The 24,438-nt window shown below is 35.2% G+C and overlaps 1 protein-coding gene across 10 annotated transcripts in view; it reads left to right on the forward strand.

Moving 5' to 3' along the window:
• The window catches only part of RAPGEF2 (Rap guanine nucleotide exchange factor 2), a 220,847-nt gene that overhangs the window by 165,372 nt on the left and 31,037 nt on the right, over positions 1 to 24,438 (forward strand). For all 10 annotated transcript variants that reach the window (XM_045830833.1, XM_045830836.1, XM_045830837.1 and 7 more), the window contains 4 exons: positions 6,705 to 6,836; positions 15,131 to 15,308; positions 20,854 to 20,990; positions 21,606 to 21,764. In XM_045830833.1, coding sequence (XP_045686789.1) covers positions 6,705 to 6,836; positions 15,131 to 15,308; positions 20,854 to 20,990; positions 21,606 to 21,764 — 606 coding nt within the window. The remainder of the gene's footprint in view (positions 1 to 6,704; positions 6,837 to 15,130; positions 15,309 to 20,853; positions 20,991 to 21,605; positions 21,765 to 24,438) is intronic.

Below are 24,438 nucleotides of genomic sequence, written 5' to 3' on the forward strand. Positions count from 1 at the left end.
CTGTCTTAAAGTGTTATCTGTGTTGGTTTCCTCCTATTCAGTGCTTTCTTTTGACATCGAGTAGAAAGGGCTTTCTAACACTACTTGCTTGAAAACATCAGTCTTGTGGCTGACGGCCTTTCAATCAATTTCCTAGTTTTGTTGTTTATTGTACTTGACAGGAGTCTTAGGTGTTTCATGTATGTTTGGACATCTCCGTTTCATAAAATAATAGGAATTAAATTTTAGATATATTATAATGTGTGTAACTGTAGCTAAAGTTTATGATTTATTTATTTGTTTCTAACTCTAAAAAACATGAGGGTGACCTTTCTGCCCTGGGGAGAGGTCAAGGTCACTGCCACGTTTCAGTAACTACTTCTAACACATATGGGCCTGTTTGGGTGGAAAGCCATGTGCAGTATCCATGTCTATAAGCTATATCTTAGTACCTGTTCCTCTCTGTTACAGCTCCCTCTAAAACATTATCTTTAGCGGAGGGAAGCAGCAAGGCATTTCTGCAGTGAGGCAGGACCTCCCTTGCCCTTCCCTAGCACAGAGGTGTTTCTGTTCGGACCTCTGGAAGCAGGTGTGCCGGATGGCTAGAGTGAACTGTTGTGGTTAAACCTAGTTGGCAGCATGTGTCTGGGGCAAATACATGACTGTTTTGAAGGCTTTTGCAGTGAAACATAATAAAACTATATATACAAAGGCACAAACTCCGCAAAGGGTTATATCACTTTAAGAGAATTCTTAGCTATGAACATTTGTAATTCTGTCGAAGAAATTGTGTTATGAGCACGTCATGACAATGAGATTATTTACTTTGCAAAACTTAGTACAGTCTTCTCAATGATGAGCTCCTCCAAGTAAATATATGGTATCTTTAAAATGTAATATAGAAACTGTTGTGAGGAATGTATGTAAACAGACTAATATAAAGGTAGTGTTAGGTATGACATTGTCAAAGTAAGTTAGTTTTTTTCTTTTCATTCAAAATAAGTTAGTTTTTGTGGTGGATGATAGAGGGACCTTCACTGGAAAAACTACAGAAGGAATGAAAAAGAAGAGAGAGGCATCTCTAAGGTAGATTCTGTGGGTTACAAATGACTATTTTATTTAGTCATTGTATGACGTTTTATGCATTTTTGTGGAAGACACTAAGGCACACATAAGTTAATGAACTTGCTCAAGGTTGTTTGACTTAGGAGGAAGTCGACCACAAGATAAACTCCATGTGTGTCTGCAATGAGGCTTATGTCTTTTGAGCCTGGCAGGAAGACTAGAGAATGTTGGATTCTTACACATGTTTTGTTTTTGGCAGCTTTCTCTAGTAGATATAAAGCAAACTTTTGTAGAACCATTTCTGTAAAGCTTAGTCATATCAACATTGTAAAATGCCTGTGAATTTTAATAAGAAATATTAGATTTATCAGTTTGTTATCTCATGACACTTTTGGCAAAACTTTGTTTCTTGCTTTTATATATGTTTATATACAAAAGAAATTGTATGTTGTGCAAAAAGTCTTCTCTTTGCTGTGTGGGATACTGATGGATAAAGTACTGAAAGATGAGCGTTTGATCTAGAGCATATCTTAAGAGAGTATAAGGAAGCATAAATTATTTCTGATGAATAATATTCAGGAGTCCAGATGTTTACTTCTTCTGGTTTTCCTAAAAAATATTATGATTTAAAGCAATAATAGTTGAGTATATTATAAAGTGGTTTTTAAAATGAGCTACTAAATAATAGCCCTGCCTGTGTTCAAGCTGTACGTAGGAACAGCTCAGTGCCAGAACTAGTATCTGCAAAGATCAGGAGTAAAAAAAGAACTGGCGTGTGTGTGTGTGTGTGTGTACTCAGAGAGAAAGAAAATGAGAGTTTCTTTTAAAATACAACTTGAGTTCGCAAATGGGCAAGAGTTGTGTAGCTAGATAACTTGAGTCACTAAAGCCCTTTTGGGGAGAACGAAATTACCTCTGGCATCTAGTCTTAGATTCCATTGACAGGAATTCTGGAGCTGGAAAGGCCCTCTGTCTTACACAGCGTCTAGCACGTGAGAATTGAGAGCTAACACACTTCTGTAGTGATTTCTGTGTGCCAGGCCCCAATCCAAGTGCTTTAGGCTCCGTCATTCATTTAGTCCTCCCAACACAGGTTTTCAGTGAATGATGAATGCGTGGAAAACATAGGAGGCTATGTTCACTAACACCTCAGAGAAAAATAGGAAATGTATCCAGTAATATACCAACTCTTTCTTGGAGGGCTTGAAAACATGAGCATAAAGAACACTCACAAAATTCCATTGATGATATGGGGATAACAGTGTTCATTTGGGTAAACTTTGTTTTTAGTCACTAAGTGTGATAATTAATTTACCTTAGGAAGTGTTAATCAATATTAACTGCCAGAGAAGGTTGGATAGATTCCAACAATCACCCCAAACCTTATGTATTCTCTTGTAATATTTCCTTGAAATACAGTGATGCTAAGGTTAGTTGGGAAATTTTCAGTTAAATAAATATCAGCTGATGGTGACAGTATTTTGTTTTGTTTTCTGACTATTGCATTATTACAGCAATATGATAATGATGCATTATGGAACATGAAACTATTACATTTCCATTATATGTCCAATAATATACTGACTCTTCCTCATTGAGCTTGAAAACATGAGCACAAAGAAGTTTGGGGGCAGGGGGAACAGCCACCCTAGTCTCTACTTCATTACCACTATTTTGAGGAATTTTACCAGTTCCACAAAGTATTTACTTAGTTGTGTCAGAAGCATCAAGGCATCCACCCTCATTGAGTGCATTATCAGCTAGTACTTTTACAAATGCCAGTCATTAATTATTAAATCAAAGATTATCAAATACATGTTCACATGTGAGACTTACTACATCTGTGCAGTAATTCTTACTTAAAAGTGTTTTTTGGGAGAAAAAGCATCCCTTTTTCTCCCCAAAAGAAAATAAAATATTATGTAATTAATGCCAGATTTAGCAAAACTGTGATTAATTTTAAATTTTTTTATAACATTATACATTTAAGAATCTGACTTAAGTATTACTGCTATTGTTACATAGTTAGTTTATGGTTAAACTATGTATGGTTCAGTCATTTGCCAAACAGTAGTTTATTACAGTTGTGATTCACAAGCACAACATTTTTAGAATCTAGGTTGCTTTATTCAGGAAAAATTTGAGCAGCAGTATATTCATATAACAAATACTTAAATAAGAAAAATATGAGATTCCTTTGCTGTGAAATATATTGGTATTAAGATCAAAATGTATAAACTGTATTTTTAAATTAATTATTACTTAGTTTTATTTAGGTGATTGCTGTGTATATAGTACCAGTTTCAAGATTCTTTTCCTGTTTTTTAATAGGATTATTGGTATAAATGCTATCTAAAGTCAAATAATTCACAGCCCCTTTTTAATCTGAAATTTGATAGCATACTGATAGTAATTTAAAGAGGTAGTGTGTCAAGTCTAGAAGAGTTTGGAATGGGTCAAGCCTAGAAAAGTTTGGAATAAGTAAATCTTGTTGTCTTTGGCATGTCATGCCTGCCCCCCCACCCTACCACACCCAACCCCTGCCTCTTTGGTATATTTTGCTAAGACCATGAGTTACTGTCTCCCCAGGGGTTCTGCCGTTACCCCGCTGCCCTCAGGTTTAAACGTGGTGCCTGTGCCAGGGTTTGCCCCTGACCCCCAGTCCCCATACAGTTCATTTGTTTCTTGGACCTGTTTCTCCTCGGTGTGGGCTCAGGCTCCATCTATTCAAGTTTCGTGGCTGAGCCAAGTCCGCGCATTTTACACCACTTTTCCCCGTATGGGAACAGCTTCCAAAATTTCTCCCATCCCATAACCTTGGCTGGTGTCTACTCTCAATAAAATTTCATCATGGCACTGTTATCCCAATTTATGGAAAATTTTTAAAGCTTTTGTAAACATAGCATCTATTTACTCTGGGTTTAATGTAACAGCATTTCATGTTTTTTTTTTGTTTGTTTGTTTTTGTTTTAAAGAACATAGAGGGTATTGAGGAGATAAAATCCATGTTGGAAAAGCTGATTTATTTTTCTATCATACATAACACCTATTTCAATGACTTTTCATGTGGAAGTTACATTTGGAATTGGGAATGCCTTATTCACCCTGAGACTACCTGTTCCTGACAAAGAGTCTAATAGCAGCTACTTGACAAATACTTATAAAATTAGAATTAAATTCTTAAGAGTGAAAACATTTCTTCTTTTCTTTTAGATAGTCTTTACAGTCCTCAGCTGAACACAGCCACGCAATTCTGGCATTTGTGGCTGCAAGTAGACATAGATGAATAGATTGTGGTTCAGATACAAAAAGCTGCATCCATGTCTATTAGATTTAGAGCTCTTATAACGCCTATTGCCTTTCACACAGGGAGTTCTTGGTCAGAAAAGATGACCAGCTGATGGGTACTTAAGAGAAGTGTCTGTGTGACATACCTAATTTTTTAGTGAGTAAAAATTCATTGGATAGTTATATCTTCATTTGATATATTGATTTTTAAAAATCATGCTATATGGTCCGTGTCAACCTGAGTCATGGCTATAAAAGATAACCAGTAGAAATCAGTTTGTTACTCTGTAATTGTGTGTATTGATCAATGCCTTTCAAAATCACTGAGCCATTGAGTAATGTTTCCCCAGTTGCCTCTACGGTGAGTGACTGAATTAAATGGAAACGTAGCTAGGATGGTGAAGGATTTTTGTCCTGGCTTTGAACACATTGTTTTGATACCTGATATTTATTACTGAACTACCTATGAGAGCATAGTCATTAATGCATTTCTGCAAACTTCTGTCTTCAAATGTTCCTGAAGAAATCCTGCAACTGTTTCACAATCCCACATTGTGAATAAAACATAAATTCTTAATTTAGAGGTATTTGCCTATCTATTCCTAAGGAAATTGTTATTCTCCTAAATTTTACCTAACATTAAACATCTTTAATGTAAAAGGAAACACTCTTAGTGATACACATCATGTCTGTAATGATTTCACACATTTGAAGAAACACCTCCTCTGAGCTCCTCCAACACGTTTGCATCCATTTACTTGACATGCCCTCATACGTCCCCTAATGAATTCACCTTTAAGCCTTTCCCTTGGATGCATTTTCTCTCACGAAGTTAAAAAAAATACTCCTGTACAGACTATAATAAGTATTACTAAACATTATATTTCTGCTTTTTAAGTCAGGTCTGAATGATTGTGGGATGTAAATACATTTGCTTCTTCCTTTGGGTCTTTGAGGTGTCAGAACCCATTGGTCATTGTCATAAATCTGACATCTCCCCCCCTTGTGAAGCTTATTGCGAACTATGGAATGACATCTTGTTTTTTGGAGGGGAGAAGGGCTGAGGTCAAAGTAGAAGAAGGGAATGTTGCTAGTGTAAACTCTTAAGTTTTAACAATTAGTTTATATATTTGTTGTTAGTCAACAGCCAGATCTGTAGGCAGGAAAGAGCCTGTTGTCAGGGTTGCATGATGATGGTTAACATATGTTTTGAAATGTCATATGTGTAATTGGCCAATAGTATTATAAGTGTGATGTTATAGGTAGCATCTCTTTTTTTTAATTCAAAAGGATGAGTAATTACTTATAAGAGATCAAGATTCTTAAGGGTAATATTTTCTTACTCTCTCATTCACTGACTAGCACATAGAAAGAGGAAAAGAGCTCAGTAAATACTTGTTCATTGGGTGAATGTATGAATGCTTCCTTTTAAATGTTTTTTTTTTAATTTACTGACTTTAGAGGGGAAAGAAGGCGGGGTGGGGGAGAGAGAGAGAGAGAGAGAGAGAGAGAGAGAGAGAGAGAGAGGGAGATTGAGATTTGTTGTTCCACTTATCTGTCCATTCATTGGTTGCTTCTTGTATGTGCCTAGACTGGAGATAAAACCTGCAACCTTAGCATATCAACTCAGCTACCCAGCCAGGGCTGAAATGCATTCCCCTTTTCAATGCATTTTCACAGCTGTATGCAAACGTGGGGGAACCACTTAAAAGGTGCTTAGTGAATCTGTTTAATAGAGGTTATGATTATTTAGGGTTATACTTGAACAAGTAGAAGTTCGATGTTTGTGTATGTGAATAGATAAGGCAATATTGTCCATAACTTTCTGAATTCTAAGCTCTCTGAGAGCATTGTTTTCTATTTTCTCCATAGAGCCTAGCACAGTTACTTGTATATAATAATGCCCTTTGTCACTTCTAAGATGCTCATTTTTAAATGTAATATTTAAACATTATTGGGGGGATATAAAAAAACCTTACATCTGTTTTCTTATTTAAGCTGTTTCTCATCACAAAGTTGCATTTGTGATAGTAAGAAGTAGTAAGCTAATTTACTCATTGGTGTGTAATCTGAAAATGTTAGCTCATTGAATTAAATGCTTACCCAAGTTAATCTCAACTGCCAAACCCACCTGTTTACACATTGAATTTGGTATTATTTGAGGTTTATTCAATACCCATGAACTTAAAATTTTTATTTTGTGATTTTTGGTAAATAAGACAATCTTTAGTAATTTCTGAATTTAAAAAAATGAAGGATCTTTCCTAATACTTGCTTAAATGATGTGGAAGAGAGTATTATATAATTCTTAAATGTATTTTTGAAGTTCTTGATTCAAATTGTAATCCTAGTTTTTCCCGCTCCTTCCATAGCTTCCTGCAGATTTCACAAAACTACACCTTACTGATAGTCTCCACCCACAGGTGACCCACGTTTCTTCCAGCCACTCAGGATGTAGTATCACTAGTGACTCTGGGAGCAGCAGTCTTTCTGATATCTACCAGGTAAGAAGAAGGCGTTTTCCTTGTCATTTGCTTTATTTTCATGCATTCCAAGGACTTTTATGATTATTAATTGATAGAGCTTGCATATTAACTTATGTGCATATATGTGCATCTACAGACATAAAATGTTAATGTTTATACTTCATACAGAATAAACATTGTAGTTTGTTTTAGGAGATAGTACTACTATCTAATTGTATTTGCCTCTGCTATTACCAGTTATCAGAATTTTTAATGGAATGATTACAATGGAAATGTTTCTCTTGACTTTAAGTGTATTATTATTTTCAGTATAGATGTGTTAAGGTTTATGGCTTTTTAAACCACAGCTGTAGGGGAAAACTGCAAAACTATGCTTTTATAATAAGGCTTTTTTAAAAAAAAATAATATTTAGAATATGACAAAAGGAAAAGATTAAGATTGGATTATTTTTTCTTACATTTTTTATGACCTATAGATTTAACTATGTGTTTAAAATAAATTTTTATGATACCTATGAATGGAAAAGAAACGAGAACTATGGAATTCAAAAAAAGTTTTAAAAGCAAAATTTTATTGTTAATGAATAATTTATTGAGTTAGAAAGTGCGAATTCAGGAAAAGTGACTAAAATATAAGAGGTCCTTTGTGGGGGGTCTGTAATTATATATTACTAATATGGGATTTTGTATGGTTTCAAACAAAGAAAACATAATACATACTTTACAAACTGTAATTAAATCTTGGCTTCTTAGGAATTGTGATATAAGACAATGATCAAGTACCTTTCTTTGGAAACATAGTGTTTCAGGGTCATTGATATGTTTAGGCAGTGCTGAGTTTCTTTCTTTTTTTTTTTTCTTTTTTTTTAGTACTATAAGTACTAAACATTTAGAATAACATTAGGACAGAACACATTTAAGCCCTAACTTGAACAGATATTAGAAAACTAATATTTTTTTAGTTACATACTTTTTAAAAAATGATTCAAGGATATCGTGGAAAGGTTACTAATAATTGATAGCCACAAATGCAATTTTTTGCAGATTCTTGACTGATTAAAAATTTCTCTATTATTTTGCAATAAGAAATATAACTAATCTGGCAACATGCATAAAGGACACGAGGGGAAAGCCAAAGTGGGTAGGATCAAGGGTGGGCAGGGGAGTGGAGGGAGGAAAATGGAGACAGCTGTATTTGAAAAACAATAAAGAAAAATATAACTAATCTGGCTTTTGAAAGTAACTTTTTAAGTTCCCACTTTGATGAATTAATTGTTAACTGGTATTTAAACTTCTAGAAAGTAATTCCATTTTCAAATGGAATTTGCCTATTTTTAGAAGTTGTTATCTTTTAACATTTACTCAGAGTGTGGCTTACAGTAGGATAATGAACACACTATAAGTAAAAGCTTTGCTTCAGTTTATATTAATTGAACCATCATGGTAGAGCCCTTGTCTTCTAAACTTTGAGATGATTATATACATTTTAAATATCTATAGTGGGGATACAGCTTGAGGTTGTAGAAGTTACCACTGCTTTCTTCAGGTAGATACAAACCTGACTGTAAATTTATAAGAACACAGTAAGTGGTTTGTATAACCTATTGAGGCATGTTACAAGGGGAGTTGCTTGCTTTGTGTGCTGTTACCTTGAGTAGGCTGGGTAAGGTCATGAGGAAAATCTTGGTGGTACTTCTGCTGTCCTCAGCTACCATCAGAATATCTGAGCATCCAGAATGTGGGAGAGAACTCCAAGCTGCTCTGATGTGGTTGGAGCCTGCAGTCTGACTTTATCTTGGGGTGTAGATGGGATAGAGGTTCACTGCTTAATTTGATTCATTTTAGTTGTATTTCAAGGCTGTTTATTTCAAGCTTGATGGCAGGCATGTAGCCTGTAAGGTTATATATCCTTCATAAGGATATAAATTCATAAATGTAGCAAAAGATTTAGTTATTGGCTCTTCAAACTTAGCATATAGTACAGATCCCCAATATACTGTGTCTGTGATCTTCTAATCAGAAATTCTTAAGCTGAGAAGAAACCCGACAGATGTACATACTTGGGTTAGTAACAAATCTTGTATTCCTGTCAATCAAGCATCCAGTTTCTTCTTGAGCAATTCCAGGGATGGACAGCTCTCTCTCATGGCAACCCATTTAATCTTTGTGCATTTCTGATTTAGGAGAAAGCGTCTCATTGAAGTGAGTATAAATGCTCATTAGATGGGCATGGAGAGGTTGAAATTGGATACTGTGTATAGGGAGAAGAGGGTAGAATAATTTTTCTGAGAGGTTGCGAGGGGAGGAGTTCAAGAGCAAAGTGGAATAACTACCTTTAAGAATAGAATCCCTCCTTTGTTTTAACAAGGACATAAGGTGATAGGTTTGAAATAGGAAGTTTGGGAGAAGGAGTTTCTGTCTTGTGGCTTCTATATTTCTCTCTGAAGAGTTGAGTTCATTTGTTGAGAGAGAGAGAGGATTGGCTGGTAGAGAGTTTTAAGGAGAGCAAAGTTTTGAAATAGTAGTTTCAGAGAGTAGGAAAGCAAATTGACCAGAGCAATGCAATTCAATTGAGTTGGCGCCCTCAAATACAGAGTGATTCCCTTCTGCCCTTTTAAGTAAGTTTCTCCACCCAAAGAGTGCAAAGATTGGCTTCTCCCAGGACTGAAGTTTTGTATGTGAGTGTAATAGAAAAATGGATAGAGCAATATGCCAGGCTTTTTCTAACTGCAGAACTTCATTTTTGCATGCCTTCTGCCTGGAATGGTTTCTCCTAACATGATCCTTTTTATTGCCTGTCTTCCTTTTGAAGCACCATCTTCCCAGTGAGTTTTTTAAACTTTATTTTTTATCATTGACACTACTACAGATGTTCCCCATATAACCCCCCTTTGCCCACCTTCACACAGTTCCCATCCCCCATCCCTCTGGCGATCACCACACTATTGTCCGCGTCTTCAGGTTATGCACATACGATCTCTGGCTAATCCCATCACCTTCTTTTTAATTTTCCTCTAAAAAGTAGGTCCTACATTTTGATTCCTTCCTGACTAATCCTTTTTGTTTAAAAAGAAGATTTTATTTATTTATTCTTAGAGTTCTTAGAGAAAGGGAAATTGAGGAAGAAAGAGTGGAGGGAGAACATTGATGTGTAGAAAAACATTGACTGGTTGCCTTTTGCATGAGTCCTGACCAGGGACCTGGCCTGCAACCCAGGCATGTGCCCTGACTTGGAATTGAACTGGTGACCTTTCACTTTGCAGGATGATGCCCAGCCAACTGGTCTATACCAGTCAGGGTGTGGCTAGTCCTTTTACTTAGATTTTTAAAGATTATTTTCTATGTTCTGTGTGCCTACTAGAATGACAGCCTCAAGAAGTCAGGGAACTTTTCTGTCTTGTCTCTATTTTCTCTCTAGAGCCTAGTATACTGCCAGAAAATCGTAGCCATTCAGTACAGATGTGTTTAATGAATGTGAAATATTAGACTAGGAAATATTAGCTAGAGGAGTGAGAGCTAGATATAGAAAATAGTAGAGTCATGAAGATTGAAGATTATGCTTGAGTTAAGAAAAAAAGGGTTACCTTGAAAGCAGATGGAAGCAGGTAGAAGATGGAAGCAAGCGAAAAAAAAATGTAGGTGGCCCTCACTCACTGGTGTGGCTCAGTGGGTGGGCGTCATCCTGCAAAACTGAAAGATTGCTGATTGGACTCCTGGTCAGGGCACATGCCTGGGTTGTAGGCCAGGTTCTTGGTTGGGGGTGTGCAGGAGGCAACTGATTGATGTTTTTCTCCCTCCCTTCCCCTCTTTCCAAAAATAAATAAATAACTTTTTTTTTTTTTAAGTAGGAGGTTGTTGGTGATAGAAAGTGGAATGACTAAGTTGGTGATATGAGACAATGCAATTTCTAGCCATGATAAGGTCCTAGCTAAGTGGTGTAATTAGCAGAGCAGTGGCTAAGTGGTCTGGAAATAGTTGTACAAAAATAGATCAGTGGAATAGAGAGTTCAAGCGCAATGGAACTCAGTATGTACAGATGTAGTGTATACTAGGGGAAACTGCACAGATCAATGAAAAAAGTGGTAGAATATTCAATAAATGGTCTTTGGGGTGGGGAAATCATTTTACAGTCCTACTTTATATAATTAAGATTAAATTCCAAGCATTAGCAAACTCTTAATGGTATGGTGAATGATCAAAAATATTAATAATTAAAAGATCAATTGAGACATTTAAAGTTAGAATATAATTCACTTATGCAGATCAATAAGAAAAATAATCAGCTCATAATATAACAATTTAAAGGGTAAGAGTAGGTAATTTTCAGAAGAGCACATGCAAATATCTATACTCTAATATACTTAAAACATTAGTAATTGAGTATATGAGGATTTTAATATGAACCTTTTTTCCATCAAATTAGCACAGACTTTCTAATGAATATTCATACATAGGCATTCTTATACTTATTAGGATTGTTAATTTTTGGAAAGAACCCTAACAATTTACATTAAGAGCTTTAAAGAATTGTTCCTTTCTTTTAAGCATATACATATTTTTAAAGCCTATATTAAAATTAAAACATTGATCATGTAAAACTAGGAACAGCAAAAATTATGATATACAAACTAGACTTAATGCTGGCATTACACTTAGGTTGAAATATATTTTCATACTTTCTACAAATATGGTTATGGCTGCAGTTCCTACTCACTTTGTTGCCTCAAATTTTTTATTAAATTTATTGGGGTGACACTTGTTAATAGGATCATATAGGTTTCCAGTGTCCATTTCTGTGATACGTGTTCTGTATACTGAATTGTGTACACACCAAAGTCAATCCATCAATTAAATTGATACCAACACTAGCTTTCAGTATAACTTTCTAGCCTAAATTTAGGTATTATTTGAGTTAAATATGTATGTTTGAAATTATGCACAAATTCTGCTTACATTAAGAATACTATGAAGCAGCCCTCTTTAACATGGGGGTATGTGTAGGTTATTTAAGAAGCAGAAAGGGTTATTTGTAACTGATTTTTAAGTACTTAGAAAACGTGTGCTGGTTATGTTTATTTTAGTTAAATTAACACTTTATCAGAACTTTATGATACTTAATATTTCTTCAGTGTGTTCTTTTTCTTAATTTGTAAAAATGCAAAATAAACTAGCTTTTAAAACTATATTTTTAATGATGATATATGTAGTCCCTTTTGATTTTAAAAAATCATAGAGCATTGATCTGAGAATATTGAAGGTTTTTTAAGACTACTGACTATAGCTATAATGTGCATTTAAATCTACGTTAGGTTATAAATGTGGAAGATAAATTAATTTATGATGGAAGTTATTTGTCTAACTAAAATATATAAGCCTTTCTTCTTGCTCCTGAGACAAATCCTATTAGATACCTTTTAGATACTAAGCGTTTGTGTGCATATCATTATTTGAAATAAAAGAACTTAAAGACTCACATTAATCTTAGTAATATTAGTTTGGAGGGAGCTAGAAATTAGCAAGTGTTTTGTGTTTATATGCAAATACATGTTTTAAGCGTTTTACCAGTATGCTTTATGGCATAGCAAAGCAGAAAACATTCCATGGCTTTATTATATTTTAACGATTCTCTTTATGAAGCAGTCTTTTGAGAAAACTGGTCAAAGTATTATGATACAAAGTGTTTAGTAGTTTGTGCTGGTTAGACCAGATTTGGAGTCCCAGCACAATCACTGGGTTTTCTTTTGTTTTATTTACATTGAACAATTATTTAATTTCCCTTTTTGTTTTCTCATCTAAAAAATAGGGGTAACCTAATTTGCTGAGTTGATATGAAGGTTATTATTTACTAAAAGCATCACATATAGTGCTAGATACATGGTAGTCATTCAATGTAGGATCGCTGTTTCTGTAATTATTTTATGAGCCATTTAGCCAGAATTTTATGGATGCAGTTAGCCTAAGAGAAATTTTTTTTCACAGTATATAAGGGGTTGGGGTTTTAACAGTTGTGGTTGTTTTGTTTTGTTTTTTGGTTAGATTTTTTTTTTTACAAATATGCTCATGTAAATTGTGTGTGAGGCTATAGCAGGGATGGGAAGAGGTAAAGGCATGCAAGTCCTGAAATGGAAAATGTGTCCCCTTGAGGAAGGAACGCAACTTGATGTGGCTTGTCATTGGCTTTCTCTTCCCTATTTGATCCAAGAAGAGTCCTGTGAATGGCAAGATGTAACTCCAGTTTACTGATACTAAAATTGGTTTTGTAGAGGTTAAGGGACTTTGTTAAAGTCACATAATCATTGGTAGAGCTGAGATTTGAACAATTAAAGTCTGAGTTTGTGTGGTCATTCAGCAAAAATAAATTCCATACTAGGTTCCAGGCATTGCTTTTAAGTTGAGTACGCTTCTGTAGACCACTTGGTGTTCATTAAACTTTAACTTCACTCGTTCTTCAGACATTTTATTGCTCACGAGAAAGTGATATTATGAAATTAGTAGATTCCTAAAAAGTTACTGTTTTATTTCAAACATTATTAAAAGGAATACTGTAGTATTTAAAAATAAAAAAGATATTTATTGAAACAGAAATATTCTCCTAAGTTGCTGGTATAGTGAATGTTATTTTATGAATAGTCTCTTAAAGAATGGAATACACATAACAGAAAACAACTGATGATCATTTACACAAACAGGGTGGAAGATTCAGTTTTGAAGAGATTAATTCAATTGACATTGGAAAGTCTTTTTTTGTTCTATTTAAGACAGATGTAATTCAGTTAAATGATAGGAATGATTTTTTTGAGATGGTATCAATATATTTTTCATCTCTTATCATATGTTAGATGTTTACAAATAAAAGGAAAATGTTAAGTTATAACTATGATTTAAATGAGTTTTCTGTCTTCAGTAGTGTCCCTTCTTCACTCTGGGCTAATATTAAAGAATGTGTATGTAGAAAACTGATTGTAAATTTGAAAATACAAGGTGATAAATAATCACCTTCAGTGTAAAGATGAAACAGGTGAAAATGTAATCAGGCCAAGTATTAGCACATTGTCACCTTTCTAGACTTCAGAAATGAGGTGCCAATAACAACAACATCAGCCTAGTTTCTCTGGTCACAGCTGTGGCACACTACCTCTCATCAAGTTTGACTTCAGTTTCATTCTAGAGTTTAGAGACAATGGTGTCAACTCTGAATTTAAAGTAGGCGTGGTGTTTCTGAGCATGCCGCAGTTGATTCTCTCTGCCTCAGCCACAGGGCCTTATTGCTGTCCCGCTGGAGCGCCTCTGCTCCTGATGGTGTTTACTAAATCATGTTTTCTAAGGCCTTGTTTAGAGAGCTGTTGTAAATGTTAGGTTGTCTGTTTTTAATTATGCTATCTTCAATAGGTACTCTGTCTTCAATTATTCTTATTTTAGGTTTGTCTTACAGTGTACATATTTTAGTTCAGGAAATGGTACCTAACGAACCAAAAATGTGATTAAAATTCTTTTGGTAAACTTTAGAAAATATTAACACGAGCTTAAGCTACTTTTTTTGTTGTTGTTGTATTTTTTTTTGAGATTTTATGTATTTATTTTTAGAGAGGGAGGGGAGGGGGAAAGAGAGAGAGAGAGAGAGAGAGAAACGTCAATGTGCAGTTGCTGGGGGCTGTGGCCTGCAACCCAGGCATGTGCCCTGACTGGGGATTGAACCTGCGATGCTTTGGTTCTCAGCCCACGCTCAATCCACTGAGCTACACCAGCCAGGGCAAGCTATTCTTTAAAAAAAAAATGGAATAAAAGATAAACTGTTTTTCTTCTTTATTTTACTGTTTTAAATGCCATATGATAGCTCAAATAAGAACTAAAAAAGTATTGAGATAAAGTCATTAACGCTTACTAAAAATTTAATAGGAAATAAAGTCACTCATTCTGTTGAAGTAATTATTTTACATAGTACCTGGTACATAAATATTTGTTGGTATTGAATATCTGTAACTTTGTTACAGAAAATTGATATAATAAAAATTTAATATTTTAAACTAATTTAGTTCTTATTTCTTTTGGGCACAAAAGATTTACTGAAAACAGTTTTAAAATTTTTTGCATAGACGAACAACAGCATGGTGACTACCAGAGGGAAAGGGGGTGGGGAGGTAGAGAGGATGAAGAGGTACGTGGTGACGGAAGGAGACTTGACTTGGGTGCTGAACACACGTTACAATATACAGGTGATGTCTCTAGAATTGTACACCTAAAACCTACATAATTTTATTAAACAATGTCACCCCAGTGCATTCAATTAAAAACAATGTTTGGTCTATTTTAAGGCCACAGAAAGTGAGGCTGGTGATATGGACCTGAGTGGGTTGCCAGAGACAGCAGTGGATTCTGAGGACGACGATGACGAAGAAGACATCGAGAGGGCATCGGACCCTCTGATGAGTAGGGACATTGTGCGGGACTGCCTGGAGAAGGACCCGATTGACAGGACAGACGATGACATTGGTGAGTTTGGGTGAGAAATGAATCTAAGGGCAACTCAAAAGTATTTAGAAGTAAAATGTCCTGATGTAATAATAGAGCCTAGGAATGGCAGGCTTTAAGAGTATAAATGTATAAATTTCCCTTGTGTAAATAACAGCATTTGTTGAAAAAAAATTTTATCGATTTTACTCAGTCAGTATCAAGTTATGGATAAAAATTTCTAATAAAAATGTTTTCATACGAGCTTTTTCTTAGCTTGTTTTATAACAAAAAAAATTAAAAGTATTCTTCTATACGATATTACTTCCATTAATTTTCTTGTGAGCACTATTCCCATTAAGCTCATCTTCTCTGTGTGTAAGCATTAGTCACGTGGCAGTTGGTAAAACTGACACATAGATGGCTTTGCTGCTGCTCTCCTTCCACTTAAAGATGAGCTGTGAATGGAAGAGGACAGCAGAATGTTAAGTAAGCAGCCCAAGGGCTGTAGAAGTTGAGTCCTCTTTAAGTGCACCCTAAGGTTAAAAAGCTAAGTAGCTTTATATCCACTTTCCCCTTCCTTGAGGTTCCCTTTACCCACCCACCTTCGCCATCAGAACAAGACTTGATTGTATAATGATGACTGTTTGCATGTGCCTTCTGCACCCTGGCTTCCTCAGTGTACTGCAAGTGAGAGCAACTTCGGTTGGAGTCCTCTCCACCACAGATCTAGAATCTGTAACCACACTTACCTGAGCCCGAATGATCTGTTCTTCTGCTCCCCCTACTCATTTGGGTCCACTATGTATTTGAAGAGAAACTCAAGGAATTGAACCTGTTGAGATTGGTTATAGGACAGTATGGACATGATTATGATGCATGTGTGTTTGAGGGAGACAAACACGTATGAAGAAAAGCTTTTATCATTTACGTGTAAGTATGGCAGGAAGTTAGGGATGAAAAGGCAAAATTTGGGATTAGATATTCAAATATAAGAAAGCCATTTACAGGAATTGCTAGCTATTTATAGATGAGTTTCATGTGATGATAACCATTTGAAAATTAGATTGAGCACCTTCTGTGCATGTACAGAGCATTTTTCTAGGTCTTCGCATCTCAGTGGAGAAGAAGGCAGATAGGTCCTTACTCTACTGCAGTTGGCAGAAGAAGGTGGGATTGGGGGTGTTGGGGGTTGGGGAGTAGAGTGAACAGGAGCCTTTTTTAGTAATTCCCCTTTCAAGGGCTCGGAATTGAATGGCGTGAGAAAGAGGAGCCAGCTGTGCCTATGGCCTCTAGTATAGAAATGCTTCGACATTAATCTTTTCTGGATAATTGTTCTCTAGATCTGTGCTGGAGTAAGGGATTTAACTGCTTCTCAAGTATGCACCTCTAATTCCTCCTTATTTTAGCCCATTTCTTTCTCCACCTCCGATACCCCTCATTCCAAAGGTGCGGGTAGTTCCTAAATCTCTTGAGGGCTCTGCAGCGCAAATTGTTTTACCCCCTGAAAACATAGGCTTTTGCTTCCTTTGTCTGATACCGCACATTTGTCTGAAATCCAGCGTCTAAAATCGCATTTCACTCTCGTGTTCTCTTTGTCTTTGCCAATTTCTTTTTAAAAATCTCTTTATTACCACTTTAAAGAGAGAATGAAATTGAAGTGTGTTCAATTTACCATTTTAATCCAGACTCCTTGCTCATAACATTTTTTTAAATAAGATTGAACAGTGCTTATGAACAGATTGATATGGAAGCTATCCTTTTGTGAGCCAATACATCTTCTTTTTTGATTTTGTTCATTTTAGTGTAGTTACCGAAGAAAATGATGATCATCGTTCTTAAAAATGTAAGACTTTCACTTTGTACCTGAGGTTTCTCTCCTAACATTGCTGGAAAGCAAGAACTATGCTGATTCCTACAAAATAATGCAAAGCTAACTTCTTTGTTAAATGTGCTTGTCAGTACACTCTCTGCAGTGCATAACATTTCCTTGAACACCAGTTCTCTTGCAAGCAGCAATGATTCTGACTCGAATATACTTTTATTTAAAATGATAAACCATTATCATTGAAGATAAGGCCTAATGAGTGTTGTTTGGTCTACACAAGATCTTAGACCTTGTATTCTATCTCCTCAAAATAAAACACGTGAGAACTCTCCAGCCCTTACTTTTGCCATTAGTCTTGTTAAATCGAACTCACACTCAGGTATTTAGTTAAAACAGACCTCTTTCCCATGAACTACAAACATCTGTATGATTGATGTTTTCTTTAGATTCCTCTTTCTAGCCACGTTCCTCTACGCTTACACACACACAACAGAAAGGATGGTGTCTGTTTGGGGTGGCAAGAAATGGAACCAAATGGAATTGCTAATATTTGACCATATTTTGAAAACTGCAGGAATTAAAATTTGGGGGGTGCTCCCTAGATGTTTACGTGTACCTTTGTTTCATTACTTTGAAGGAAGGGGCTTTATTCGTTTTTGGTCTCCAGCTGGTAATTTGTAGGTGGCCAATGATTGGATGGCTGTTCATGTAATTTTTTGTTTTGAGGCCTTGACACATCGAGGTAGAGAACCGTGTTGATCCCTTTTAAAGAATTTCTTTTTTTCCCCCTTCAAATATCACCAAAAATCTCCACAGATTTAAAAAAAATCAACAAAACATATTACTATTATTTCTTACATAAAATTAAACAAAAGCCAGTAGGGCAGGCTAATTTTCTGAATTGACTTCAGTTTCTGGTCTATGCATTGATTATTTGATTTTCCATTATGTCACATTTACTGGGGAAAAAAGTTTTTTAAAATGGCTGATATTTTTCAAAAACAGCAATATTCCCGTGCAGAGTAAGAGAGGTCACTTTGATGTATTATTGAAATAGATTCTTCTAAACCATGTAGAAGTTAAAAGGTTTGCTTCTCCCATCCTTGGCTTTTTCTTTTCATATGTCCTGGGAACTGCCTTATTACCAACCAGTTTCAAGCTCTGAATTCTTGCCTGCTCTAATCCCTTTAACTCTCTTATAAGAGCCCTGTAGCATGATCAGAGTTTACGTTGCGCCCTAATGCCAAATGCTTCCATTTTATATCTTTTTTTAAAAAGCATTGGTGATAGAAATTCTTTTCTAATTGCACTGAACCTCCAGTGTAGTAAGTAGTAGGACAGAAGTTATCACAAAACCAGTGATGCTATTAATAAATCTTTGAGAATCTTAAAAACTTTTAGATGCCATCTGGTTAACCGTTTATTTATTTTTAGTTTTTCAACTGGGACTGAAGAATTATAGACATTTTCTATTATTAGACATTTTCTTTCTCCTTTATTATTTATCCTCATTGTATGTGATACACAAGTATTTTCATGCTGTTGTATTTTTTTTTAATGTTAGTCACTACTCATGTATCACCAGGTGATTTTATGACCTACTTTATGAGGTAGAAATCTGGCAAAGAGCAAGAAAAACGTCTCTGTGAAGCACTTCAAATCATTATTTCAAGTATTAGTAAATATATTTTATACCTCATGTTCATATACTTCACATTGTTCAATCATTTTTGTTAGTACTTTGACATTTATTATTGTCTAAACATTATGTAAAATTGAAATACTTCCGACAACTTCTAGTCTCATATTTTTTAAGACCATGAATCTTTGCTCGTGCAGAGAAGCTTGGCTATTGCTGGGGAAGAAAAAGAGTAAAGTGTGCGGTCTGTAGGGAACATTTTAATGCCTTATGATGAGGGGTTGGGGAGGGGTGAGAGCTGAAGAAAACGGGCCGGAAACAGCAGGGCTGTGATGTGCTAGTCAGAGGACCATGACTTTGCCTTTATGTTTTAAACTGAAGGTCAGCGCGTTTGTAAAACAATAATTCCTACCCTCCTGAATGTAATAGATTTGGGTCATCTCCTCCAGTGGTTTCAAAATTGCTTTATTGCTATCCCCAGGAATAAATATATTGTACAGTATAACACAAATGTACCCTTAGGACTCATTCTTCCCCTAAGTGATGGGCTTTGATGCTCTTTCTTATTTATGTATTTTTTAATGCTGGTTGCAGCAGTGAATTGAATTCCTAACACATTAGTCGGGGTCAGGTTGAAGAACACTGTCCTGTTGGACAGAGTCCCTGGACACCACCTATCATTGTCATGCTCCTGACGACCGTAGCCACCTTGTGTCATGAAAAGTCTTACAGAGGAGGGATGACGTAGGGTCTGATCAGAGCAGACATTACCCAGCTGGACCAGAGAAAATCACCCAGTCTGACCTTCTGGAAATGTCATATACATTCATATGTATATGCCATATACATTTCTATATTGAACATGTTTTCCTATTCTACATTGTTTTTGCAAATAACAAACTATATCCAACAACATAAAATCTGTCATAAATGTTAATAGCTAGCAGGAATGTGCATAGGGAGAGTCCCAGTATGTGGTGACAAGAAAAATAAGTGGAATTTTTACTTAGCCAAAAGTTTCAAAGATATGAATGTAGTAATAAAGACAATAAAGTAATAGTTCTCATTTATTAAATATTTACTCTGTGCTAAGGACTTATCATCTGAATTGCATTTGATCCTCTTAAATGTTCAATAAAGGTAAGTATATTGCTTTTTAAGAGTGAGAAAAAACATGCCTTAAGGGAATTAACCACTTTTCCCGAAATCATATAACTAGTAAGTATTCAAAGGATGTCTGACACATACCTTGTGCTGTCCATCATCACTACCTGTAACATCCAGCATGAGCTTTGGAGGCAGACGGTCCTGAAGCATGTCACTGCCACCTACTAATTATAGGATTTGGAGCCTATTTCCTCCCTCTGTAATGAAAAAGAAAGCATGTACCTCAAAGAGCCATGATGAAGAGTGAAGAAAGAATATAGTAAGTAATTAGTAAAGCTATCTAATAATAGAGAAAATTAAAAATAGAGACCACAGGACTTGAAAAGACCATGAAGTCATCCACCTTGTCAACATCTAGAGTTCGGCCAAAGTATAAATGCTTCTCCACAGCATCGCCACTAGAGTGATCAGACTTATCTTTCTTTTGTGCCAATCTGTGAGATAATAAATAATATGTTAATTGTCATTTGCATCTGTCATGTAATATAAAATTTTAATTCATGTGTCTGATTCATTGAAAATAATTCTTGGTTTCTAAATCTTGGAATAGAACTGGAATGGACTGGAAAGGCTTTTGGAGAATTCTCAGAGCTCTTTCATTTCAGCTTATGATTTCAACCCTTAATATACCTTAATAAGATCACAGCTCACTTTCAATAGAAATTTCCCATTTGAAGATTATTAATATATTCATTCCCATTAGAATTTGAATAACAGTGTACATTATTGCTCCTGAAACAACAAGTATATGTCACCATTTCCATAATGACAGAACTCTTTGTAGACCTGTGAAAAGTCCAACTTGTACTGCAGATACTTGAAGTAATTGTATTTTTCAATGGGTTGAATTGTTAGGACATTTCAAATAAAGAACCCTAGAGCATTCTTTTTGGTTGCTTGTTTGTTTGTTTTTTTTTAATGTGATTTTTACACTGAATGTGCTTGTTTTTCAGAACAACTCTTGGAATTTATGCACCAGTTGCCTGCGTTTGCCAACATGACAATGTCGGTGAGACGCGAACTCTGTGCTGTGATGGTCTTTGCAGTGGTGGAAAGAGCGGGAACCATAGTGTTAAATGATGGTGAAGAGGTTAGTAAATATTTCTACCACCTAGAAAGTTGCTGTTTGAGGTCTTGTCAACAGAGCGACTGAACAAAAACCCAATTCTTACTTTTTCCCCTTAATAAACAATAGACAAGTTTGAGTAAGTCAAGAATTATGATACACTCCATATTATGTCAGAGTATTCCAAATCCACATTTCCTTTTCAATTAAAATTTTTGAAAGACATTCATAGAGATATTTTGTGTTAACTTTACATGTTTTTTTAATTTAAATGTTCACAATATAGTGTTTTTTTGTCAGAGGAAACGGATGTTCCTACTGAGGCAGTAATGATCATTTTTTTCTGGTTCACTACATATGTTTTTTAGGAACAGAAGAGATTTTTTTTCCTTTATGTCATTTTAGAGAAGAGTATCAGAAGTCATATTAAGAGAGTGGAATGATGTGTACCCTGTGCTAGACAGGAAAATACATAGACATATGTATGGCTGTGCTTTATTCCTGGTTCTGTGAATTTGCTAAAGAGTTAACTTTATGTATTTCTTCCATCATTTGTAGGGACCATTCTAGTATTTACAGCTGCATGATTGTGATGTTATTTTCTGCTTTGTCTTTCTTTTTCCTTTTTTTTTTAATTAGCTGGATTCCTGGTCAGTGATTCTGAATGGTTCTGTAGAAGTGACTTATCCAGATGGAAAAGCAGAAATACTATGTATGGGAAATAGTTTTGGTGTCTCTCCTACCATGGACAAAGAGTACATGAAAGGAGTAATGAGGACAAAGGTGGATGACTGCCAGGTATAAAATATCATTAAAAATGTTTATTTTAAGTATGTTTAATAAAGAACACGTATGTGCAATTGTGGTAAGATTTTTCTATCTGTATAAATAGGTCATCTTTTAGATTTATAAGTAATATTTTAATGTAGAACTATTACTGTTAGTGTTTTTAGTGCTTTAATGTTACCACACCTCAGGAAATTAAAAAATAAATCTCCCTTAAAGTTATTTGAACTATACAAAACTAAATGTTCTATAAATATCTTCCATTTTAAAAAGTATTCTATAGATACAGTTATTTAAAATTTCATCAAACTATATGGGAGTAAAACTCCCATTATCAACAGACATTATCGCCTCAACCAGCGAGGCTCAGTTGGTGGAGCACCATCCCCCGAAGCAGAAGATCAGTGTTTCTCTCGAACATCGATATTTCTCTCCCTCTCTTTTTCCTTCCCTTCTCCTCTCTCTAAAAATAAATAAAGACAATCTTTAAAAAAAGAAGGAATTATAAGTAGGGTAATAAAGATTGCCCTGGCTGGTGTGGCTCAGTGGACTAAGTGCTAGCCTGTGAACCAAAGGCTTGCGGGTTTGATTCCCAGTCAGGGCACATGCCTGGGTTGCGGGCCAGGTCCCCAAGACGGGGTGTGTGAGAAGCAACCACACATTGATGTTTCTCTCCCTCTCTTTCTCCCTCCCTTCCCCTCTCTCTAAAAATAAATAGATAAAATCTTAAAAAATAAAAAAAGATGATCTGATACTGTTATGCAGTGTTCTTATTTAAATATATACAAGATAAGAAGTTAAGTTTAGAAGTATGAATCAGAAGTAATCTTAGTATGAATCAGTAGGAAAACTTGCTAGTAAAAAAAATAATTGCTAATATAAAGAAAATACTTGAAATATCAGTGCTGATATTATGGTATATTCATTATTTAAAAGCACTTAATTAAAGAGTAGAAAAAATACTCTATTTGTGAAGTTTAATTAGATTAATATAACTGGTAACATCTATGTTAGCAAGAAGTAAATTTAAGATGCTTTTGTTATGGTTTATAATTTTTCTTACAAGTTTCTTTGAAAGGCAAAATATCTTAATATAAATAAAACAGAATATTTAACTTTGACAAATTAGTGTTAAATCCTCAGTGTATTTATTAGTCTGCAGTCTGAAATACATGTGAATATACTTTATTCTCAAAAGAACATCATTGAATTTTTATAGGGTCTGATAAATGTTAAACAGTATTCATTATGCATTCATTTTAAGCTGTTTACCACTAAAAGGAAAAATGACCATGGCTATAAATAAAATCATTTACCAAGGGAATCAAAATAATGTTGCCAAAAAATTCTTTCAGTGAGCACTATAGAGGAAAAAAATGTCCATGAATTCAATGTTTTGAATATGTAATGGCAGAAAAGCATTCTAAATATAGTCAACTTTCAATTATTTTGAACAATATAGGAAAACAAAATGGTAGGTAAATCTTGAAGTCTTTATTTGGCCTGGAAATGTGCATTGAAAAGCAGTCGTAAGTGATAGCTCAGCTCTGGAATTACGCTTCAAAAATAACAAAACCAAACTGAGTCAGAGCAAACTAGAAAACTTTAAATGTTTCTTATCCTGTTATCTCTAATCTGTTCCTCCCTGAACCATTCTACACATCCACATTGCTAGAACATTCGAGTCCGAGTCTCTGCCTTTAAAAGTCAAGTAGAGTTCTTTTATTTCCGAGAATTCAGGTATTACATTAACACCCTTCAGTTGGCCAACCCTCTGGTTAGAATTCTGTAATCATGGGACAGAAATGATTTAAGAGGCACAGAGATGTTTCAGAATAATTGATCAAAGTGTAACATGATTGAATATTACAGAGTGCTTAAGTAATGTCAGATGTACCCAGTAACATTAAATATTTATATGTGAGTCTGGGAAAGGGAGAGGAGGTATTTGTTAGGGAAGAACATATCACCTATTTACTGGATGAGGAATTGGTAGGAAACCTGGAGTGACAGTCAGCAGGGTAGGTGCCAGAAGAAAACTCCGATTAAGACACCTAGACTCCTATAGCTCCTTATCAAGGTTCACAGCTATACAAAGAGCAAGTCTTTTTCTTCCTCTCCACTTCATGCCCAAGCCACTGTAAAACGAACATGTTCAATCAGGGGTTTCAGGAATCACTCCTGTACTTTCACAAACCCATCTGTCAGGCTGGACAAAGATGGAGAATGAAATTAGACCATTTGGTGCAAATGCATGCTTGAAATAGTGCATTCATGTATTTCTGTTAAAATGTGACAAATCTGTCAGAAAATGTAAATGTTAGATGATCCTTTTGTTGGGTGAAGTAAAGAACAGTGAGAATCATATTTTCATTCATCCATAAAATGGCCTTCATATGTTGCTATCATTCTATTGAGCATATTGTAGGCAATTGACAGGTATTGGAGGACATCAACAAAAGTGGTGTTCTCTTTGTCAAGAAGAAGCAACTTTGCTTAGGATTGGATCTTGTTTTCTTAATTTCAGTGGATTCTGAAAACTAATACTGGGTTATGTTATATCTAGTTGAGCTTATGTTAAGCCTAAGGACACAGCAGTGAGTGGACTGAATTTAACATTTATTTCTGTTTATTGGATCCCACAATATGTTCAAGGTTGTGTTTGCTCTAGATCCCTTCTCTGCAT

Source organism: Phyllostomus hastatus, unplaced genomic scaffold (genome assembly GCF_019186645.2).
Source record: "Phyllostomus hastatus isolate PE091 unplaced genomic scaffold, TTU_PhHast_1.1 phas_contig_159, whole genome shotgun sequence".
NCBI lineage: Eukaryota > Metazoa > Chordata > Mammalia > Chiroptera > Phyllostomidae > Phyllostomus > Phyllostomus hastatus.